This window comes from Lissotriton helveticus, chromosome 9 (genome assembly GCF_964261635.1).
Source record: "Lissotriton helveticus chromosome 9, aLisHel1.1, whole genome shotgun sequence".
NCBI classification, from domain to species: Eukaryota; Metazoa; Chordata; class Amphibia; order Caudata; family Salamandridae; genus Lissotriton; species Lissotriton helveticus.
The window spans coordinates 50827382-50849038 of NC_136070.1; the positions used below are offsets into that span (position 1 = coordinate 50827382).

At 45.2% G+C, this 21657-nt stretch overlaps 1 protein-coding gene across 2 annotated transcripts in view; it reads left to right on the forward strand.

Moving 5' to 3' along the window:
• The window catches only part of CDIN1 (CDAN1 interacting nuclease 1), a 682509-nt gene that overhangs the window by 390792 nt on the left and 270060 nt on the right, over window positions 1-21657 (forward strand). For both annotated transcript variants that reach the window (XM_078661977.1, XM_078661976.1), the window contains exons 10-11: window positions 10855-10920; window positions 15890-15995. In XM_078661977.1, the coding sequence (XP_078518103.1) occupies window positions 10855-10920; window positions 15890-15995 (172 nt within the window). The remainder of the gene's footprint in view (window positions 1-10854; window positions 10921-15889; window positions 15996-21657) is intronic.

Genomic DNA, 21657 nt, shown 5'->3' on the forward strand with positions numbered 1-21657 from the left:
TAGTCCAAGAACCAACAACAAAGCAGCATTATTTAAGCTTGAAAGTTGATATGCTCTCATGGAGCATCATTTCACTGTCACCTTTCAGGGAAATTTAGAGGGAGCAGGGCAGGCTTATCAGGGCGGTGTATGTGGTGCAACCTGAGTTCAGATAGGAGGATGTTTTTCAACAAGGCTCTTGTGGATTTTCCCTTTTTGCAAAAACCACTAATTTATGCGCATTTCCTGTCCAGTTTTTTTCAGATGTGGAATGTTTTGTCATCCATTTGTCGTCCCTTATGACAAGCTTCATTGGCAGTGGCCTTTAAAACTTGACTGCCACATTGGTAGTCTAGCTTGCCTTTCAGAGATTCTGACTCTCCCTCTCTAGTCTCTGCAGGTCCTGGAGTACTGGTATCGAGCTTGGGGCTTTTCTTTGTGTTCAAGTCACTCAGAAACAAACATGCTTCGACACAAGGCAGGATGTGACTTATTTTACCTTCCTAACACAAGGTTAACAAGCATTAAAAATGCAATAGGTCTCGGCTTTCATTAAGTTACAGACATTTGCTTTGCTATACAATACCACCGCACCGATTGCTATACAATTGGTGCGTTATTGGAGTACCCTCGCCCCACCCACGGTGCGCTGCTGGCTCCTACAATCAACTGCTGCCGCCTACAGTACTCTGCGCGATATAGAGTTTAACCCAGTGAACCACAAGCAGTAGTGCATGCAAAAGGATGCTACAAACTGCTGTTTTATTCATTCGAGCAAAGGAGTTCTACTCCCGTGCAACTCGGAGGGATAAACATTAAAATAAATATTGCTTAAACAGGCGTATTAAAAAAATCACCGCCAGGCCGGTCCCACAATCCTAAACTGTCCTGTTCTTGCAAAATGCACCGACTGTTGTTCCGTAAATCAGTAATCTCCTTTGAAGAAAACTTGCCGGAAAAGAATAAATAAGAAAACGAGAATTCATCTAGATATAGCAGAAAAGGTCTCATCCCTCCCTCCACCCCCGGAAACAGGGAAGCGATGTAAATTAAAACGATCTCAAATCAGAAGAAAACTCCACGAAAATAGACATTTGCCAATATAGGTAGCACATTAAATTCCCAAATGTGTGGCAAAACGACAAAGAATACAGAGTTAAGCAAAAGTACCCTGTGTATTTTAATAAATGTTTTTCAAAGTGCGAAAAAAGAGTCGGCGCTGCCCCCAGCCACATGGGGACACAAAGGTATTTACATTCATTAACTTGGGTTTTCTACTTCTTCCCAAAGGTCAAGTGGACACCAGATACAGGGACAATCGCTTGGTTTCCTCGGGTCTCAGACAGAGTACGCGGATCCATCTGGTGCCCGGTCTCACCCTGTCCACACTGGCCATGCTCAGGGCACCGACACTGCAATTTTCCCATGAAGTATGTAACAAAGGCTTTCTGTCAATTTAATATTGAAATTAAAAATAAAAACAAGCCGGCTAACAAGAAAAAGTTTCAGGTAAAAAATATATTAAAAGAAAATAATAAAGATGTCACGAAGAAAAGATAGAAATGTAGAAACAGACATTTCCTGTCTCTGTGTGATGCTTGGCAAGTAAGCAGCATGGCAAGAAAGACACGGAAGTAAAAAAAAACTCTACTCAGCCCTTTGTCTGCAAACCTAACTACAATTTTAATTCAACTCCGAATTAAAATTGTTCTCAATTCTCTCTCTGTTATTACTGCACAAGAAAGAAGCACCTTTTTTCCTCAGCAAAAACAGCGCCGAAATGTTCAGTTTTAGAAACCGTTTGTGAGTTCATTCTATACGTTGAAATAGCAGCTACATCAATAAACAAGAACTCATCATTGTGGGAAGGCAGCTGCTGTTTATTTTTGCATTGCGCTTTCACTTTAAGTGAAAGTGCGATGAAAAAATAAACATGCGGCGCCCTGTCTCCTTTTGGGACGACCCATCCGGACTGGATCCCGCAGCTTGTTTATATAACACGCCTCCTTGAGATAAGAAATTGCTTCACTTCAGCTGTGAAGCAGGTAGTCCAGTCCGGATGGGCCGGACCAAAAGGCGAAAGGGAGGCAACGCAAAAAGCTCATTTCCAATGGCAGCCCACCGTTTAGCATAAACTGTGACGCCAGCCAATGGAAATGAGGGGCGGGGCTTCAAGCCCACTTCTAAAATCCCTCTCTCACAATATCTCTCGCCAGCGAGCAGCGCATGCGCTGCAACGCTAGGCGAGACCTAAAAGCATTTAATTGGTGCACTGAAGGATTAAGAACCCTCCGCAGTCGAACCAGTCGGTGTCAACATGTTTCTGCCCATCACAAAGTCACCACTAACTGTAAGGGACATTCTTCAGGGTAAATTAGTTGGTGAACCCCTATGTCACAAGTCAGGAAAGAGTAGTGTGAAAATACATTAAAAAGGGACACGAACAACGTGATTCAGTAACAGGGGGCCCCTCCTTGTTGTGTTATCCCATGGGGTTCAGAAACCGATTCGTACCATTAAACGTCAGAAGATCATACTAAATGGCTGGCAAACCATGCTCTATAACATAGTAAACAATGCTTTGTCGGCAAAACTCACCATAAAATTAAACTCCCCTTCATAGCTTTCATTTCACAATTGTAACGGCTTAAGCCCCTCAGGGAGTGAAAGATTCTCCCTTTCATCTCTCGCAGTAGTGTCTCCCCACAACCCACTGGGATCTGCTCTTCTGCTCACCGTGGACTGTCCCTTCACTACCCACTGAGGTCCCTCCCTTCTCGTAGGGGAGTGTTCCCACTCCCTGCTGGGGCCCATCCCTTCTAACTGGAGAGGTGTGGCGCCGCGGCCAGGGTGACTGACGCTGGAATCTGGGGATCCCGGTTCGATCGCCAGCGGCAGATTAGCCCAGCGCCATGTGACTCTGGGCAGCAGCTTGCTTAATCTTCCCGACGGCCCCCAGCGTCTAGAAACCCTAATGGGTGATTGCTTGCGCTTTACAAATGTGGATTATTATTATTCAGTACCTGCTGGGGTCCCTCCCTTCTCATAAGCGTGGAGTGTTCCCACAGTAAATACTGGAATAGCCTACCTAAAAATCTGCGAGATATTCCATTTTACCGAATATTCAGGAAACCTCTAAAGGCATTTCTGTACTAAGGCCCCCACCTCCTAGCTGTCCTCTTGTTGTTTTATCTGAGCAGCGCCGAGATGCCCCAGGATGATTCGAGCGCTATATAAGAACGCTTAACATAACAGGGCCAACTGGGGTCCATCCCATCTGCTAACCATGGACATTTCCACAACTATGAACCCTCTCGATCATAAAGCGAGGCACACATATGGGTGACTGTTCAGCGTCTTTAAAAACAACTCCCTGCTTTGGAAGAGAACAACGAGCAAGCTACCACCTCAAAAATGTGTTCCTCTAAACCACTAAAGATTTGGATTGATTGTTTTCTGGACAGTGGTGTTCAGTGTGTAAACATAACATTAGTGTGAAAGGACACACTATGCATTTTACCCTTTTGTACTCCTCTGTAGTTTTTGCAGGCCCACAAGTTCCCAATTAGCAAATATGTATTGCACAATATACTTGCATTGAACAATCCCACATGAAAAAGTAGCTCAGAATTGTACAGTGACACAAAATGTGAGATGTGACTGTTTTTGAAAACTGATGAATTTTTCTGTGTTTAATTCTTCGGGGGTTATATCTTATTGAGTTAGCATATAGATCTTTCTAAATGATTAATTATATGTAAAGAAAGAAAAACATTTTAATGTCATATGTAATAAAATACAAAACATTATACATGTGGAATACATTTTAGTTTTTTACATTTGGCTCATGTAGATATTTGAAAGATTGGTAATCACTTAAGAGTGAAACATATTTTGGAGTTCTAGCAACACCAAAAAAAGTGCAATCCAGAGTGGGTTGGGCAAAGTCAAAGTACAGCTGCAGACTAAGGGTTTTAGGTGCTACTGAGGGTAAGGAACTCAGTGGATCTGTTTGAATCTGGTGGCCTTCTCTTGCTGTTTTGTGTAAAAGTTTGTAAATTGTGAGTCTATCTGGGCTTATCTTGACAAACAGTCTTAGCTCAGTGCCTCGCTTCCAATTTCTAAATTATGATTTGTGGATTTCTATTTTGTGAACTCGAGTGGCACGATTAAATTAGAGAAGGTCCACAAAGATGATTGTACTCAAAACACAAGCAAGAAAGACAGCATCACTTCTGCTGTTTCCACCTCCAGCTGTTCCCCAGTTGTTACCTCCACATCCACTCTCTTGATCTTAATGTCCATGCGTAACTAGGTGTTCCAGTTAGGCCCTCATTATGGGGTGGCTGGTCTTTGGAGCGATACCTTGGGACTAGATTCTACGTTACTGGCCAGTATCACCGCCATTACGAGTTCACCCCCTCCCCCCAAAATGGGGAATAACTGTTCAAACCTAGGGTTAGTAGGTGGTTAACTGGGCGATGTGGATCCCCAAAATAAGCTGGAATTTTCTGCCTGCTCTGAGCAGGTGGAGCAGTACCTGCCGAGGTGGGGGGGCAGAGGTGCTGGTGCTGTTTGTCCACTCCAGTAGAGATCCAGTTATAGAAAGTGTGTATGTCTTTCAGCTGCATGTTTATTGGGGCTCTTTCAAGGTGGGTGTTGAGTTGTTCATAGTCTGTAGGAGCATTTGCTTATAGTGGTATTTTTTGCTGAAGTTTTGTAATTGACAGGTGTGGTAATCTTCAAGGGGATGATGTTGTGGTCACTTTAGGTTATGAGGGAGTTGTCTATAACTGTGGCTTGTCATAATGTTGCAAATATGACATTCAGAGTGTATCCGTGGTAGTGAGTTGGGCTGGAAAAATTTGCAGGAGGTTGAAACCTGCAAGCTTGGTTGCGATAGCTAAGGGTGTGGTAAGAGCATTCTAGACAAGCCATAAGGTGAGGTTTACTGGAGTGTAAAGATTGTTCCTCTGTTGCCCTCATCTGCCCTCCAGTGTTCTTAAGATATTCTTACCTCCATACCCTCTCCCGATCACCATTGTTTCCCAGGTGTTCCCCCCCCCCACTACTCTGTCTTTGCTTCCATTTCCCCAGTTTGACCCTCTCCATCCGCTCTCTGGATCTTTGCATGAATTGTTCCCCTGTTTTCCCAATGATGCCTTTTGTCTTCCACGGTACCCCCATTTCACCTGATCGTCTGTTAGACTATGTGTGTTGGTGGTGATATTCACCTGTGAATTCTGATCCTCAAACCTTAGTGGGCTGTAATTCATGACCAACACTTAATATCTCAATATAACACTGATCTAAAGTAACTTACCCCTTCTCATGTCAACAATATCTGGCCTTTATAGGGCTCTTGACTGTACGAATCAACGTCCAGAATTGCTGCTGTAAGATTAGCGTCAGAAAGTACTGGATGAATAATCCAAAAAGTTGCTCAGCAGATGTTTTAGGATCATTATTGTTATTTATTGGTGTTGCATTATGATGGGTATACTCTAGTCTCTTGCTGACTTGACTACTTTGGGGTGTATGGTACACCAATACCCACGGCCTGAGGCACTCTATAGACCCTCATAACATTACATTCTGGTGTAGATCTGGTTGCAGAATTGTAGAGTTCAGTGTTTCACCTTATGATGGATTCAGAGAAGTCGACAAAGATTGCAACACATTGGCTCAGATCCTCTATCGTGATATAGTGGCGAGAGCGCCATTCTTGGACTTTGTAAGGCTAGACACAGTAAATTCCAGGACAGAATAGAGATGCCTTTAACAGAATGATTCCACACTGGTCTCCATAGTCCCCAGTGTCCTTGTAGAGGTGGCTTGTTGGTTATACCATAGCATTCCAAAGGGGCAACGTCTTCCAATGACTGGTCATCCCCTTGTAAATATTCTGTTGTCACCTCAAGCTTTAGAAATGTTACCCCACTTTGGAAAATGTGGAAGGGACAGTGTAGAGGTGATGTACTGGAAGTAATGACATCAGTAGAACGTGGAATGTTGAAGTTGGAAAGTAAGAATGTGTAGGTGGTCAGTTTTGGAGGAACCTTGAGAGAATTAGTACAGCATCCTTCGGAGAACTAAGGAGCGGATTCCGCCACACATGTCGGCACTGAAGCGACCTATTACAGGGACATGTACAGAACTGTTGTCTGTGTCGGGTCAAAAAAGCATTGAGCACTAAACTGACAAAATGACCACAAAGATGGTGTAGAAGAGTAGTTATTAGGACCCTGCAGCCCCATCTAAATATGTAAGTGGTTGGATCCGAAAAGGGATGTTTAGATAAAAACAGGGCTGCCTCATTTAGACGGACGATGATAATAGTGTTAAAGTTATATTAACCCGTTGCGTGCTTCTGTCGGCCAACGGTCGTCGCGAGCACTACCTACGTAGTGCTGCGCATGTCCGTTGGCCGACGCAGCCTCGCTCGCGCAATCGAGCGTCCGTACCGCGGTGGATTTTGCCACGCGTTTAAGTGGTTAAAGGTACTGGAAGAAGAAACAGTGAAACGTTGCAACTCCATGGCTCTGACATTTTACTTCTGATTGTGAATTTGCTTTACTTGCCACATAATCCACTACCTGGTGCATCTGCAGATTTCAGCAAAAATAACGTATTTCTGATATAATAACGTACTACTAAAATGCTGTATAACGACTTCTGCACAGCTCCCGACAATCTGCAATAGTTAACTAGTGACCTTTTAATGTTTGATTGCTGTATTCGGGTATTAAAGACGTGATCATTTAAAGCATTTGTGTTAACATCCCCTTTAATGGGACGTGTGAGGAAGGTTGATTCCTTTTTGCAGGAATGAAAGCTGTATATCTTTAAATATTAACTAATTAAAACGCATCAGTGCATCTTTGGTAGGAACGTTTTTTTAACTTCACTCATGTCCACATGTGTTTTTTCCTGAAAGCAGTGCTTAATTTGAGCCAGTGGTTTCCGGTGCTGGGTACCTGCAGTTAATTGTCAACACCAGCGCTTGTGACAGTTTGACACAGGGTGGCGCTGTCTGGCTAATTTAACGACGACCACAACAACAGTTAATTATTAATTCAATATACATTAAAAGGGACTATTATCTGCCGCCCAAGCCTTTCTCTTATCTTTTGAGGACTGAAATTGTCCGAATTCTCACACCTGTAGGAGTGTGATGGTTAGTAGTTGTGTTGTTGTTATCACTGGTGGCGCTGACAGGGGCGATGAGTGGTGCAAGCTGCAGTGACCTCTTGACAGAGCTCTGGCACTTATATATATATATATGTATATATATATATATTTATATATATATTTTTTTTTATACAAATTAAGCACTTTATGAAATTCACAGTTAATTATCAATGGCACTTTTAGTTTAGATAAACACTACATATTTTGCATCTCTTGAACCTTAACGTGCCTTCTTGTGAGACAATTAAGTAATAAATATGTATTGTACAGTATCTTTCTGAAGGACTGTTTAAGAGGTATTGTGATGTGATGTGATGTGAAAGGCATTTATAAAGCGCAACATACACTATACAGTTTCTTGGCGCTGATATTTCCGGGGGACGTGTGTGAAGCAGAATGGCACACCTTTTATTATGTACGTGTAGGCTTGTTTTCTGCTGATTGGAGCAGTTTTTGTTTTTTTCTGGCTGGATGAAGGAACAATGAATAAAATGCTGGTGATGTGCTTTATGGCAAGCCGGACGACATGTTGCATATCTACCCTTTTGCTCCCTTTACTGTAAAAAAAAAACAACCCAAAAAAACCCCAATGTGTTTAAATATTAAGCTACTTGGATAACATTGTGGGCCACATAAATCATTTATTATGCCTCATAAGTTGACTTTCTTTCCAATTTACTGTAGGTAGTCTTAGAGTATGATTTGATCTTCTATTACTACCTCACTGCCTGTAAGGGAGGGGCCACTTCAAGTCAACCAGGGCTCAGTCATGTACAGGAGAGCAGTTCTGGCCCCTAGAGACAAGCCCAGTGTCTTGTGTTAAACAAAGCTGTCTGTGTGATTTGGCAAAGTGCAGTGCACGGAAGGCCTGTCTGTGTGATGTGGGGCACTGTGATGCCTGCAAGGCCTGTCTGTGTGATGTGGGACAGTGCATGAAAGGCCTGTCTGTGTGATGTTGGGCTGTGTTGTGCGTGGAAGGCCGTTCCGTGTGATGTGGGACAGTGCGTGAAAGGCCTGTCTGTGTTGATGTTGGGCTGTGTTGTGCGTGGAAGGCCTGTCTGTGTGATGTGGGACAGTGCATGCAAGGCCTGTCTGTGTGATGTTGGGCTGTGTTGTGCGTGAAAGGCCTGTCTGTGTGATGTTGGGCTGTGTTGTGCATGCAAGGCCTGTCTGTGTGGTGTAGGGCTGTGCAGTGCATGCACGGCCTGGGTGTGTGATGTGGGACAGTGTGTGGAAGGCCTGTCTGTGTGATGTGGGACAGTGCATGCAAGGCCTGTCTGTGTGATGTGGGGCAGTGCATGCAAGGCCTGTCTGTGTGATGTTGGGCTGTGTTGTGCGTGGAAGGCCTGTCTGTGTGATGTGGGACAGTGCATGCAAGGCCTGTCTGTGTGATGTTGGGCTGTGTTGTGCGTGAAAGGCCTGTCTGTGTGATGTTGGGCTGTGTTGTGCGTGAAAGGCCTGTCTGTGTGATGTTGGGCTGTGTTGTGCATGCAAGGCCTGTCTGTGTGGTGTAGGGCTGTGCAGTGCATGCACGGCCTGGGTGTGTGATGTGGGACAGTGTGTGGAAGGCCTGTCTGTGTGATGTGGGACAGTGCATGCAAGGCCTGTCTGTGTGATGTGGGACAGTGCGTGGAAGGCCTGTCTGTGTGATGTTGGGCTGTGTTGTGCGTGGAAGGCCTGTCTGTGTGATGTGGGACAGTGCATGCAAGGCCTGTCTGTGTGATGTGGGGCAGTGCGTGAAAGGCCTGTCTGTGTGATGTTGGGCTGTGTTGTGCGTGGAAGGCCTGTCTGTTTGTTGTTGGGCTGTGTTGTGCGTGGAAGGCCTGTCTGTGTGATGTAGGGCTGTGCAGTGCATGCACGGCCTGTCTGTGTGATGTGGGACAGTGCATGCAAGGCCTGTCTGTGTGATGTGGGACAGTGCGTGGAAGGCCTGTCTGTGTGATATGGGACAGTGCAGTGCATGCAAGGCGTGCCTGTGTCATGAGGAACAGTGCATGCATGCAAGGCTTGCCTGTCTCTTGTGGGACAGTGCATGCAAGACCTTTCTGTGTGATGTGGGGCTGTGCAGTGCATGCAAGGCGTGTCTGTGTGATGTGGTACCGTGCAGCGCATTGAAGTCTGACTAGGATGACAATATTACGGTAGTGCGGAGCAGGGCCGGCGCTGGACATGGGCAATGTGTGCTGCCACCCAGGGCCTAATCGTTAAAAAAGGGGCTGGTGATGGGTGGAGCATCTGAACCAATCAAACACTCACCCCAGTCAACAGATCTGGGTTTAATCCATCACCGTTCTTTAGCTCACGCCACCACCCCAGTTCAGACATGGCCATATGGAAATCAGTCTGACCCTGTGCCTCATTGGAACAGTCCAGCCCAAACTGCCAAGCCATGCCTTCCCTGAACCGGAAACAAGCTTCCTAGGACCGGTTTCCAGGGCCTGGCACTCAGCCCACCAGCATGGGCCCTGCATCAGTTCAACACACCTCCAGCCCTCTTGTACTCCTGTCGATTCAAGTGAAAGAAAGGCGTCTCTTTGCAATTGGGCCCATGAGAGGGAGGGGGCTGGACCTCTTAGGGATGGTGTCCCATTTGCAAGCAGGCATATTTTGCAGGTTTGTCCATTCAGAGACTGTGGGAGGCCCATGGTCAGCACTTTAGCCCCCATAGGCTCTGTCCACCATCGGTTACAAATGGTCCAGAATGCGGCAGCCAGGTTGGTGCTTAACCTCCCCAGACTTTCGTCAGCTTCTCTGGCAAGGAAAAACCTCCACTGGCTGCCCATTCAGGCAAGGATCTTGTTTAAACTCTCTGCCTAGCCCATGGGGCCATTTATGGCTCAGGGTCAGAGGGTATCAGGTCCCTGCTCGCTCCTTAACTTCCATCTAGAGCTCTTCGATCCTCTACTAAAAAACTCCTTCAAGTGCCCAGATTTGCCAAAGCCAGATGGGGGGGGGGGGGAAAGTTTTTCCTCCATTACTCCTAAGCTTTGGAATTCCCTTCCCCCGACCTGATGGCACAATCATCTTTGGCTTTGTTTCGCAAGGATTTAAAAACCTGGTTGTTCCGTGAAGTCTATCAGTAAGTAATGTTCTCGGTAACTTTGAGACCTCTTGTTTTTTATTTTGGCTTTGCCCTGCGCCTTGACGCCCTTGGGCTAAGTTGCGCATTATAAAACCTGCTTCATTCATTCATTCATTCAAGTCTCAGCCCCCAAGCAATTCTCACACCTTCTGCCGGAAATGGGCTGTAAAAGAGGTGCTTATAGGTTGCTGAGAGCAGGAGCTGTGGCCCAGGAGAAGTGTGAACAAAGCAACTTCTCGAGCTGTGAATATGTCATGTATGCAAATTAGAAGGGCCTCGCACATTCCCTTTTGGTCCAGGGCCCCAAAAATCCTAGAACTGGCCCTGGTGTTGAGTTTGCATTTCCTCTCAGTGTGACAATGACTTAATCCATTCCTAGAATCTAGAAGTCCATGCCCTGTACCTCTGAATTCCCCCTTCAGTACTACCCCTGAAAGTTACCGTGTGCCTGGCCCGTCTTGCCAGTGCATGTGCCTGACCCTGACATGGCGGCTAAGCTACTGTGTGCGGTCCTGTATGTTAATGATTTTTTACGAATGATGCTTATGAAACACATGCATGATTGTCTGTGCTGACACCAATCTTTTCTTTTCTGTCGGCAGAAGAAGACCAGTTGAGGGCCAAGGGGTATGACAAAACCCCGGATATCATCCTGGAAGTGCCTGTTGGTAAGTTCTTCCGGTTGTTGAGACTTGTTAAGTAAGAATTTTCTGTTATTTTATTTCTCGCAAATGTTAAGTTTTTGTGAAATCAGTGGTAGATCACCTACAAATGTAAATGCTCACTTAAAAAAAATATATATATATATGCTTACTACTAGGAGTTATCCTATTTTTAATTGCGGAGCTTTACCGGTTGAGGGATCTGGAGGCGCTCAGTGATGGCCATTTACCCAGGATCACACGATGTATTGTTCAGAGAAGCTAGGAATTAAACTTCAGTCTTTTGTCCTAATCCATCACATTAACTTCTGTAAATAGCGACAGGGCTGGTTTTTGGCAGTGCTTAATTTGTAAAAGAATAAATGCCGGGGCTCTCGTCGGGAGGCCACTGCAGCTTGCCCTACAGACTGCCCCTGCCAGCTGCCAATGACAGTACAAACCCATTTACTATCTATCACACTCTTACAAGTGTGACAATTCATACTATTCCAGGCCCCCAAAGCTACCAGAATTGCTTGTGAGGCAGATATTATTCACAGTAAATGTAAATTGAACTAATAAACGGCTGTAGGTGTGCTAATACCTAAATTATCCAGACTGTGGGGCAGACTGTCATAAGCCCCGGTGCTGGCAATTAGGTGCTGGTGCTGAGCACCGGAAAGCACCGGCTCAAATTAAGCACTGGTTTTTGGGTAGTCTATCCTGGAGGTGGTGCCGTGCTGTCAGGGGGATAGTTTGGGCTGGGCTGGGTTGTTTCTAGTGCACTCAGTATCCCAAGTGATGCAGGCCACCTTTTTTGCTTCCATAGCTGCAGAGTTTCTCCCGCGGCACCAGCTTCCAAACCCAGCGAGTGCCCATCCTCGGCGGCATTCTGAGGCAGACATAGGTTTTCCCTTCCTTTAAAAAAAAAAAAAAAAAAACCTTGTTACTGATAAAAATACAAACAACTAAAACAATTTCTGGAAAAAAAAGACGTGCAGACAAATAAGCCTTTTGAGAGCGTTTGATGTAAGCAAAATAAATTTAAAAAAAAGTTTAAGTGCATTTAAAGACAATTATCTTAAGAACTGGAATATGAAGAGTGAAAATAAACACTTTAAAATCCCAAGTGTTATGTAGCTGCCTGAACATAAGAATGCAAAATTAGTAACTAAAGAAAGACAATTGAGCAAATGCCAGCATGTTTTGTGCCAGCTGCATCTGAAATATGAAATGTCTGTAAGTAAATGCTGGAATGAGGGCTCTTCAGGGAGACTAGCGTTGCCTGTGTGTGGATGGACATGGATGCTTCTGTGTCCTTCCATGGAACATGTGCAGATTCAACAAGGTTCATTCACATTAAAGGAACACGGGCCTCAGAGCGCTACTTCTGTCCCACCAAGGGCGAGGAGCACACTGCTTTCCTCTGAGAGGGCAGGGTGGGGGAGCAGGTGGACGGTGCCCATTTATTTATTGTTGGATTTTATTTTTTAAGGTGTGGTCATTAGCCAAGACCTTTTGATTTGACTACATTTATATAAGTAATATATTTACATACAGGGGCTTTCAGTCGGCTCAAGTCATCCGTTGGTCTGTTGTCCTTTACGTTTTTCTTCTGCCCACTACAGCATGGGTTAGCGGGTCCGCCCACTTCACCCATTGGCTAACTTCACTGTGACTGACAGCACTCTGCTCTTTCACAAGGAGCACATTCACACATTCCAGCTTCACAGTCCCACACAAAGTCTAATTCTCAACAACCACTGCATCCAGTTTTTATTTTTATTTTATCGGCAAGGGCCCAGAAGCTCTCCAACAGGAGAGTTTTATAAAAACATGACAAAATAAAACAGCTCTTTGATGTGGTGTTGTGCATGTGTGTTGTGTTTAAATGAACTTGTCGTGAATAGTTGTGCGGGCGCTAGGTTTTTTTTTGTAGCGTTTTATATAGCGCGAACTAGACCCGAACCGAATCAGGTATCAGAGCGCTTTACATAGCACAAGTTACGTTTTTTTTTTTTTTTTTTTACATGAGGACACGCACTTTCATTTTTAGGCACGGGGAGATTAAGTGATTTGCCCAGAATCACAGGAGGGTTTGGCGTCGTTACCGAGGCTCGAACCCAGATCCCCAGGTCCGAGGTCGAGCGCCCTAGCCGTTAGGCCAGCTCCTCTCCCCTAGGTTATGCCGTTGAAGTGTCGGAGATTTGCCAGCTATATGGGAGGTGAAAAAAACCTTCTTATAGTCCAAAAGGTACTTAATCCCCTTCACAGTATCAGATCTGAGCTTTCTAACAAGTGTATTTAGGTCTCGTGTACTCAAAAAGCGAGTCTGATATCCAGTCTGAGCTATTTAAAATATTAGCAAAATTAGACACAAGATATTTTCTCACTGCTTTTGCTCATTTTCCGTAGCAACCTGCATGACATTTTGTGGGCCCCTTTGCTGGTGTGCTGTGCTATGGCAGCGTGAACGTTTGTGTTTGATATGTACTGTGTTTTCATGACAAAACATGAACCTGTTTGGTTTGATTTATAGGTTTGTTAGTCAATGCATTTGCTGTTCAGGTGGCAGCGTTAAACCAGTTATATGGCTTTAATGCGGTTTTGTGGACGTGAATGTGTCTGATATCATGGATTTTGATTTACCAAAATTCCAGGAGTTGGGGAAATGACATCACACACCACTTGATCTTAATGACATCACAGGAAGTGACATCATATGACCTTTTACCCCGATTGTTCTCAGAAAGTTATGTCACAAGGACCTTATCCCGGATGACATCATCATAATTGACATAGCAAAAGCCCCTTAATAACTGCATGCTTAATATAATAATTCTGTGCAGACAGATGTCTGTTTCAGACGCCCCCTATATTGGGATCTTCGAAAATTCTGGTGCATAATACTGCCCTGAATTGTAGCTAGTGAGCGAATCTGTGAGTCAGACCTCTTCTTGAGGAACCTGGGGTGGTTCTTCCCTCAATAAAATGCTTTAAAAAATGGTTTAAAATAGTGCCTTTCAAAGCATAATTCTCACATAAATGTGTTAAAGCGCCATAGCCTCTGAAAATACACTCATTAAACGTCACAAGCCAAGGAAACCTTTATTTCAAAACGTGCTATGGATGCCAAAAATGACATAAAATATGCAAGTGCGAGAATATTACCAATAATGCTGTTTATATACCGTGGGTGATCCTTATGTTTAAATGACTTCAGTGTGTCAGGGCCAGCATTTTGTCATGGTTGCCTGCCTCCCATATATGGCTGTTGACCCCCTTTGTGCCAAGAATGACTTCCAATGCGCTGGCGCCACCACTTTGCCGTGATGTCCTCTATACCAAGAGGGACCTTTAGTAGGACAGTGTCAGCACTTGACCAGGGGTGCCCACTATGCCAGTAATTACCCCAGGATGCTGTTGCCAGCACTTTGTCGTGGGTGCTTCTACAAGGCATGAATTGCCTTCAGTTGGCCTGGGCCAACAGCAGACTTGCAAGTATGACACATTATCACTCACGCGCACTTACATTCACTCATACTCATTCACACTCATTCATTCTCACTCACTTGCATTCATTCATTTTCACTCACTTTCCTGCACTCACTCATATTCTCATTCACTCATTCTCCCTCATTTGCACTTACTCACAATCATTCTTATCTTCCGACTCACACTCAGTTGCACTATCACTCACTTTCCCTGTCTCACTAAGTCCCATTTCTTCCCACTCACTGACTCACATTCACACTTACTGTCACTCACTCATGCTTGCTCTCACTCAATAATTCTCACTCACTTATGCTCACTCACCCACTTATTTTCACTCCGTCATAATCACTCACGCCCTCTCACTCCCTCGCACTTATTCATTCTCACATTTGCAGTCACTGTTACACTCACTAATTCTCACTCACTCTGTCTTATTCATACTCACTTACTGGCACTCAGCCTCTCTAACTCTCACTCAGTACCTGTCATTGACTCTCACTCACTTTGTGACACACACGCTTACACACGTCAGCATGCACACATGATCGCACACACACAACTTCTCTCTCTGAAACATGCGCTCACCACAAGCACACACATCTTGCATTTAAAATCATTTTGTTACTTCAGTCTCCACCGGAAGTCCGATTCCAGCTCCCGTTGTGCTCCATTTTTATCACACTAATAGTGATTAATAGACTGTTATTCACTATTGGTCTAATAAAAAACAAGGGAGGGCAGAACTTCAATGCCCCTGGATTTTGTACACTGATTTTGCCACCTCCCTAGCCAGGGGTCGCAAGGGGGAAGCCAGGGGTCACGGGTGAGATCCCCTGGTGACCCCTGGATGACATATGTGCCTGACTATAGGTCTTCTGTGCTCTGGTGGTGCAGGACAACTCTGGAGGTTGTTAGAGAGGCCTACGGTAACTGTGCAAAACAAGTGCCTTATAGTTGGAGATTAGCTTACCTGATATTCCTATATTTTTGTTTCCGGCTATATTTCAACCATGTTTATTTTTTACATCTTTTATCATAGTTTATTATAGTTTATTCATGTTCATATTGGGTTTTGTGAAAAATATGAAGCTGCTTCTAGTATATTCCTATATTTAATCAGATGACTGTTCACTCGCACTTAGATGCCAGGTGGGCTCAGCGAGTTAAGGAAGCCATATGTAATGTAACATCACCCATCTCTGGAAAGAATAGAATACACCCCAGAGCAAACTCGGGTGCACATTTAGAAATACTTGAGGCTCATTAGGAAAATGAATCCATTTTTTAAACTCCCTAACCTGTCAATCTGCACAGCTTTTGGCCAGGAACTCATGATCAACAGCATTCAGACTGAAGATTCCTCATGATGCTTGCTAGAGTGGGTGGTACTTGGGCATTCTTGGATACCCGGAAGTGTTAGGGTGACACTTGAAAGAAGCTCTGTAAGAGGCGATGGATCCAGGAGTTGATGCACTCATCAGAGTCACTCTTTGTTTTCCAGCTGTGGAAGGCCACGTCATCCACTGGATCGAAAGCAAAGCCTCCTTCGGCGACGAGGCTAGTCATCGGGCCTACCTCCAGGACCAGTTCTGGAGTTACTGGAACAGGTAGGGTGCTGCCTGCCTTCGGTGTCCTGCACTTGCCATCTCTCAATTCTTGCATTGGTTGGGGTTCTTCTCTGGAGCTCTTCCAGAGGGGTTAATGTGATTCCAGAGAATGGATGTGACTGCTGGAGTGGTGGCTGAGGGACTTCGCAATAAGGTTGCCTCTGTTTCAACAAATCGTGCATGCTGTGAACTCTCATTGCCAGCCCAGACTGCCACTTAACTCCTTTCCATTGAAATGAAAGGGCAAGCCATGACGAGTTACCCTTGTCATTAGCATCCAAGTGGTTAAGCATCCCTTCCCTCACTGTCTTCGTGAACGAAGAATGAACGATTACCATTGGTGCGTGTCGCTCGTCCTTGCTCTGTACAAACAGTGTGTCGATTCTCACATGCTTATAACTCTGCACAATGCAAGATTGTGTTTCTTCGCAAGTTTGTAAGGCTAACCTCAACTGGGTGTTGATCGCTTCTCCTCATATTCACCTTCTGAATGTTATATATTCAAAAATTATTAATAATCTCTGCAGCCTTGAAAAAGTCCCCCGAGGAACAAAACACATGTGGGCTGTTCTGATGTAATGAAAATAATAAGGCTGTTCTGTTAGAATGAACATAACCAACTGTCCTGTCAACTGGATAATTAGAACTGCATGTTTCCAAGACTCTTTCCATTGAAAACAATACAAAAGCCCCCTCTCTTTGCCAATATGCCCTTAAAAGGCCTGCTTCCCTTCTTGCTGCAGCCTTCTCGCCTAGTGCTCCAGTCGCTTGAGCTGTCACAGGGAAGGCTGGGACATGCGTCATGGTGGGCCTATTGGCCATATGCAGATCTCTTTGCTCTTCAGCTGCCCTTCCTTGTTTCCAGAAGAGTGATCAAGGAGTTCATTACAAATGCCTTCAGAGCATTTGCTCCGATCAGGCATCCTTGACACCACGGGATGGGAGCACAGTATTAGCACAACTCATGAAAGGTCCATTTGAACCCATCCATAGGAAGTCTCAAAAGCCTCTTGTGGAACACAGCACTCTTCCTTGCTCAAAACTCTGCTGGGAAAGTGGTCGAAATAAGAGTACACGTAATCAAAGAACCTTTTTATAGATTCAGCAGGGGCAGGGGGCCTGATTAGGAGTTTGGCTATCCATAGGGCTGCCAAACTCGCGGTGGGGGTGCGTGGTGGTCGAGGATCGCCACACCAGTGGCCTGACAGTCGTTTTACGACTGCGGCGGTAGGATCGCGAGTGGACCACCGCAGGGACCAGTGATCGCTGGCGTGGCAGTCCTGAGACAGCAAGCATATAACAAGTTTCCTCACTGTGACTCCAACTGCGGCGGTGAGTGCATTTGTTGGGGGGGGGGGGGTGAGGAAACAAAGGGGGCCCCACAGGGCCCCCTAGTGCCTCATGGCCCATGGGATGCATGCAGAGGGGCACATGGTGTGCCCTCCGTGTGTATGCATGCCCAGTTGCTGCACGGCATGAACTTAACAGTCCATGTCATACAGGAACATGCTTTGGCCCTCCCATTGTGGTACCTTTTTTAAAGTCACCACTTTGTGAACGCCAAAGGACCGCCCACCAGACTACGAGGAAACTCGTAATTTGGGGGGCAGCTGACGTTTGCAGTGCAGGGTGGTGCCGTGCCGTCGCACTCCTGCACCGCCAACCTTGTAATCCGGCCCAGAGTCTTGTTACACAGTAAGCCTCAGTTCACTCCTAAAGTGCCTACTGACTCCCATCTGAATGAGCCATGCAGGCTGCAAGCTTTTACCCAGAACTACTCACATGCATCAGAAAGGGACCGCACTCACTAGACGTCTGCAGGTGTTTAAAGTTTTAAATATAAAGAACCAAATCCTTCAGAGCATATGACTAGCTCCTGATTGTCTTGTTCAAACAGGCCATTCCCAGAAGGTTGGCCCTGGCCTTTACCTTTTGCCATGTGCCTGCTAGTAGTGGGCTACGAAGACGGTCAGAGCGCAGCCTCTTAGAAGTGTTAGCCTGGTCAGCTGTAGAGCTTCCGTTAGCCCAGATGTGTAGAGTGGTCCAAACACACAGCATTGCTTCCTGTTACAGCAGCGGAGCAAGAATTAGGGCTGGGACAAGCAGTTCTGCAACTTCTTTCCCAATAAGGGGAGACCTTTTACTTTGTATCTAGCCATTCGCACTTTCACGTTATGCCCCATGCTACTTGCGTATTAATCTGATTCAAGCATGTGAATCTATGAAAGATCCAATTCTAGAGAAGACAAATGTTAGTGTACAGGCTTACCTTTACTTGTTGTTCTCGTGCCACCTGTGTGCTGGAAATCTGAGGGCGGAGACCTGTGGGAGGGGTGGCGTTTGCTGCACCTTTACTTCAGTTCGTCTTTAAAGAAGCGAGTCTGATCTAAAGTGGCGCCGGCTGAAGGCCTTTCAGGCATGTCATATTCTCTTAGTACTGTTTAAAGTGACCACGGAACTCTCAAACCGACCACGCGGAATGATTCAAACGTGACTCTAAGAAAGATACCAACGCTGGAGAACTGTAGTTACAGGTAACTTTTCTTTCTGTGAACAGCTTTAGTCAACTGAGAATGGATTAAGCACATTTTTATTGAATGTAAATGTAAATAAATGTAAATAAATTGAATGAAATGCCTCCGCCCGAACATTAACTTTGGTAATGTGAGATAAGCTGATGTTCTGTTGTATGTGGCAGCTCCTCGGAGTAGGCGTTGACGACACCAGGAGCTATACTTCTCTTGCTCAGAATCCACTCTTCACTCCCCCTTGCCTGAAGGCCTCGGGTGGAGGAGGGTGGACTATTCTATGTAATTACCGGGTCTGGTAGCTTAGTGGACTAATGCATCCACTGCAGGGGCCTGTGTTCGACCTCATGGTCACAGGTTCAAATCGTGGCTGGTCCACTCAGCCTTTCATCCATCTGAGGTCGATAAAAATGAGTACCATTGAGTTGCGTAACAATAAACATCTGTTATTTAGCGCCAAGATGCCTCTGCGTGAATGTGCGCTTTACAAATACATGTTATATTATGTAATGCCATTCTACACTTCATCCACGCGTTTACTCTTACAGAGACACGACACACATCCTTCCTTTCAGACTATCACACCCACTTCTTAGAGAGAACTTGCCTTTCAGCCCTGACACTCCTTGGTGTACCTGCAACCAAAACGAGGTGGAGGAAAAGCCTAGCGCCTCTTTTTACAGCGCCAAGAAGCGCGACACCTGTAGCAGTAAGTGCTGTACAACAGGAGCGTTTATAGTCTACCTTTTAAGGGGCTATTTAAGAGGTTGGTTAATTAAGGGGCTCTTGGAAGTTTATGGGGCATGGGCAGGAGAAAAACCTTGAAAAAGAGAGAGCCTTGCAGGCGGCGGGAAGTGATTGAAAACCGCAGGGTCCCCCAGAGGCCTCCGCGCTCCGGTAACAAACCTCTCCCAGCTCGTTTATCACTAAAATGTTATGGTCAGCAGCAAACCCCGGCAACTGCTGCTGTGAACTCCGGGCCCCGCTGTAAATTGGGCTCATAACGCGGGCTCCCGTGGCGGGGGCTAAGTGCGCAGGCCTTGTACGAGGGGGAGGGGCGCATCGATTTTCATTTGGTGCTTAAATTGGACTAACAAGCTGCCGGAGTGCACCCACCACCGTGTTTTTAGTACTACACCCTCCAGGGCTTAAATGTCTTTTGTCGCCTGCCGCTGATTAGCTTAGGATCTCCATTAAGTTTTATATCATCCCAATTGTTCAATTATACACGCATTTTATTTAATCTGCGTGTCTGCAAAGCAGCGCTACCATTTGTCCGGCGCTGTAGCGCTCTTGCAGCCTGGCTTTTTCATCGACCGTCTGTGCTTGTGTTGGGTTAGTGAAGGCAGGTTTGGCGAATGTACCATTTATGAATTAATACTGTGGGTTAATGGCTGTTCTTTGCGTGGGCAGACTGTTCTCTTGATTGGCGCAGCAAGTCACGGCTGTAGCGTTGATGGGTGGTTGTGCATAAGTTAACCTAACTGGCACGGAATGCTTCTTATGACTTGTGGTGGTGTTTGTAGTTCCACTGGGGTGATTGCTCGTTCCTTGACTGAGCACAACAAGCCAGGTCTGCGGCGTTGATGGGTGGTTGTATGTAGGTTTACTTAACTGGCACAGAGTGGTTCCTATGACTTAAGTGGGTGTTTGTGGTTCCACTGGGGTGAATGCTTGTTACTTGCCTGAGCACAACAAGCCAGGGCGTTGATGGGTGGTTGTGCATAAGTTAACCTAACTGGAACAGAATGGTTCAGATGACTTGTGGTGGTGTTTGTAGTTCCACTGGGGTGATTGCGGGTTCCTTGCCTGAGCACAACACGCCAGGTTTGCAGCGTTGATGGGTGGTTGTATGTAGGTTACCCTACCTGGCACAGAATGGTTCTCATGACTTGTGGTGGTGTTTGTAGTTCCACTGGGGTGATTGCTTGTTCCTTGACTGAGCACAACACGCCAGGTTTGCAGCGTTGATGGGTGGTTGTATGTAGGTTTACTTAACTGGCACAGTGTGGTTCCTATGACTTAAGCTGCTGTTTGTGGTTCCACTGGGGTGAATGCGTGTTACTTGCCTGAGCACAGCAAGCCAGGGCTGTAGCGATGATGGGTGGTTGTATGTAGGTTAACTTAACTGGCACAGAATGAATCTTAGGACTTGTGGTGGTGTTTGTGGTTCCACTGGGGTGAATGCTTGTGCCTTTCCTGGCAGAGCAAGTCAGGGCTGTAGCGTTGATGGGTGGTTGTGTGTATAGGTTAACCCAACTGGCACAGAATGCTTCTTAAGGCTTGCGTTTGTGTTTTGAGAGAGGTGTGCTGTTGTGGTGCTAACAAAATGTCTATTTTGTAGGTAAGTTACTGAAAGCATTGACCTTATAATGCAAGTCCTGCAACATCACAACTGCGTGAAATTATTAAGGCTCACACTTTCTTGATTTTTACAGATAAAAACAGAGAGAACACCGGCTATTTTCCTGTCTTTTTATTTTTTAAATATGGATAGTTCAGTTCAGTTCAAGTCAGCTTTATTTCGATTAATAAAAAATCATAAAAGCACACAGATACAGTAACATAATCAGGGGAATACAATTGCAGTAAATTAATAATATTGTTTAAAATTGGGCAATTTAAAATATTTACATAATTTAAAAAGAAAAACAGTTTTTCAGTAGATTCATAAATTGTCGCTAGAGATATTATGTTGTCTGTTCGTGGTACATTTTTTAAAACGATAAGCAGCCACCAAAAAATTTGCAACACCAAACATAATTAGCGGGGAATCTAATTGCTTCAGATAAAGAAAAGCAGGTTTCGCTTGGACAAACCCCTTGTTTTTAAGTAGTGGGATAATATATTTTTTCCTAGGCAAATCGTGAAATTTACAAAAAAACATGAAATGTAGAGTGTCCTGCAAAGAATAACCATCGCAGTTACAAACAGGCAAGTCCTTTGGCTTAGCCCACACCTTAGAGTCGTTTAACAGGAGGTGAATCTGGTTAAATCTTAATTTGGTAAGTAACCAGCGGTGAAGCGGAATTGACACAACTTTTAAGTAAGGTTCAATACAAATAGTAGTCTTAGAGATGTAGTGCTCCCTCACTGTTAGTTTCACAAGTTCACTGCTCTCCCGCTCTAATTCT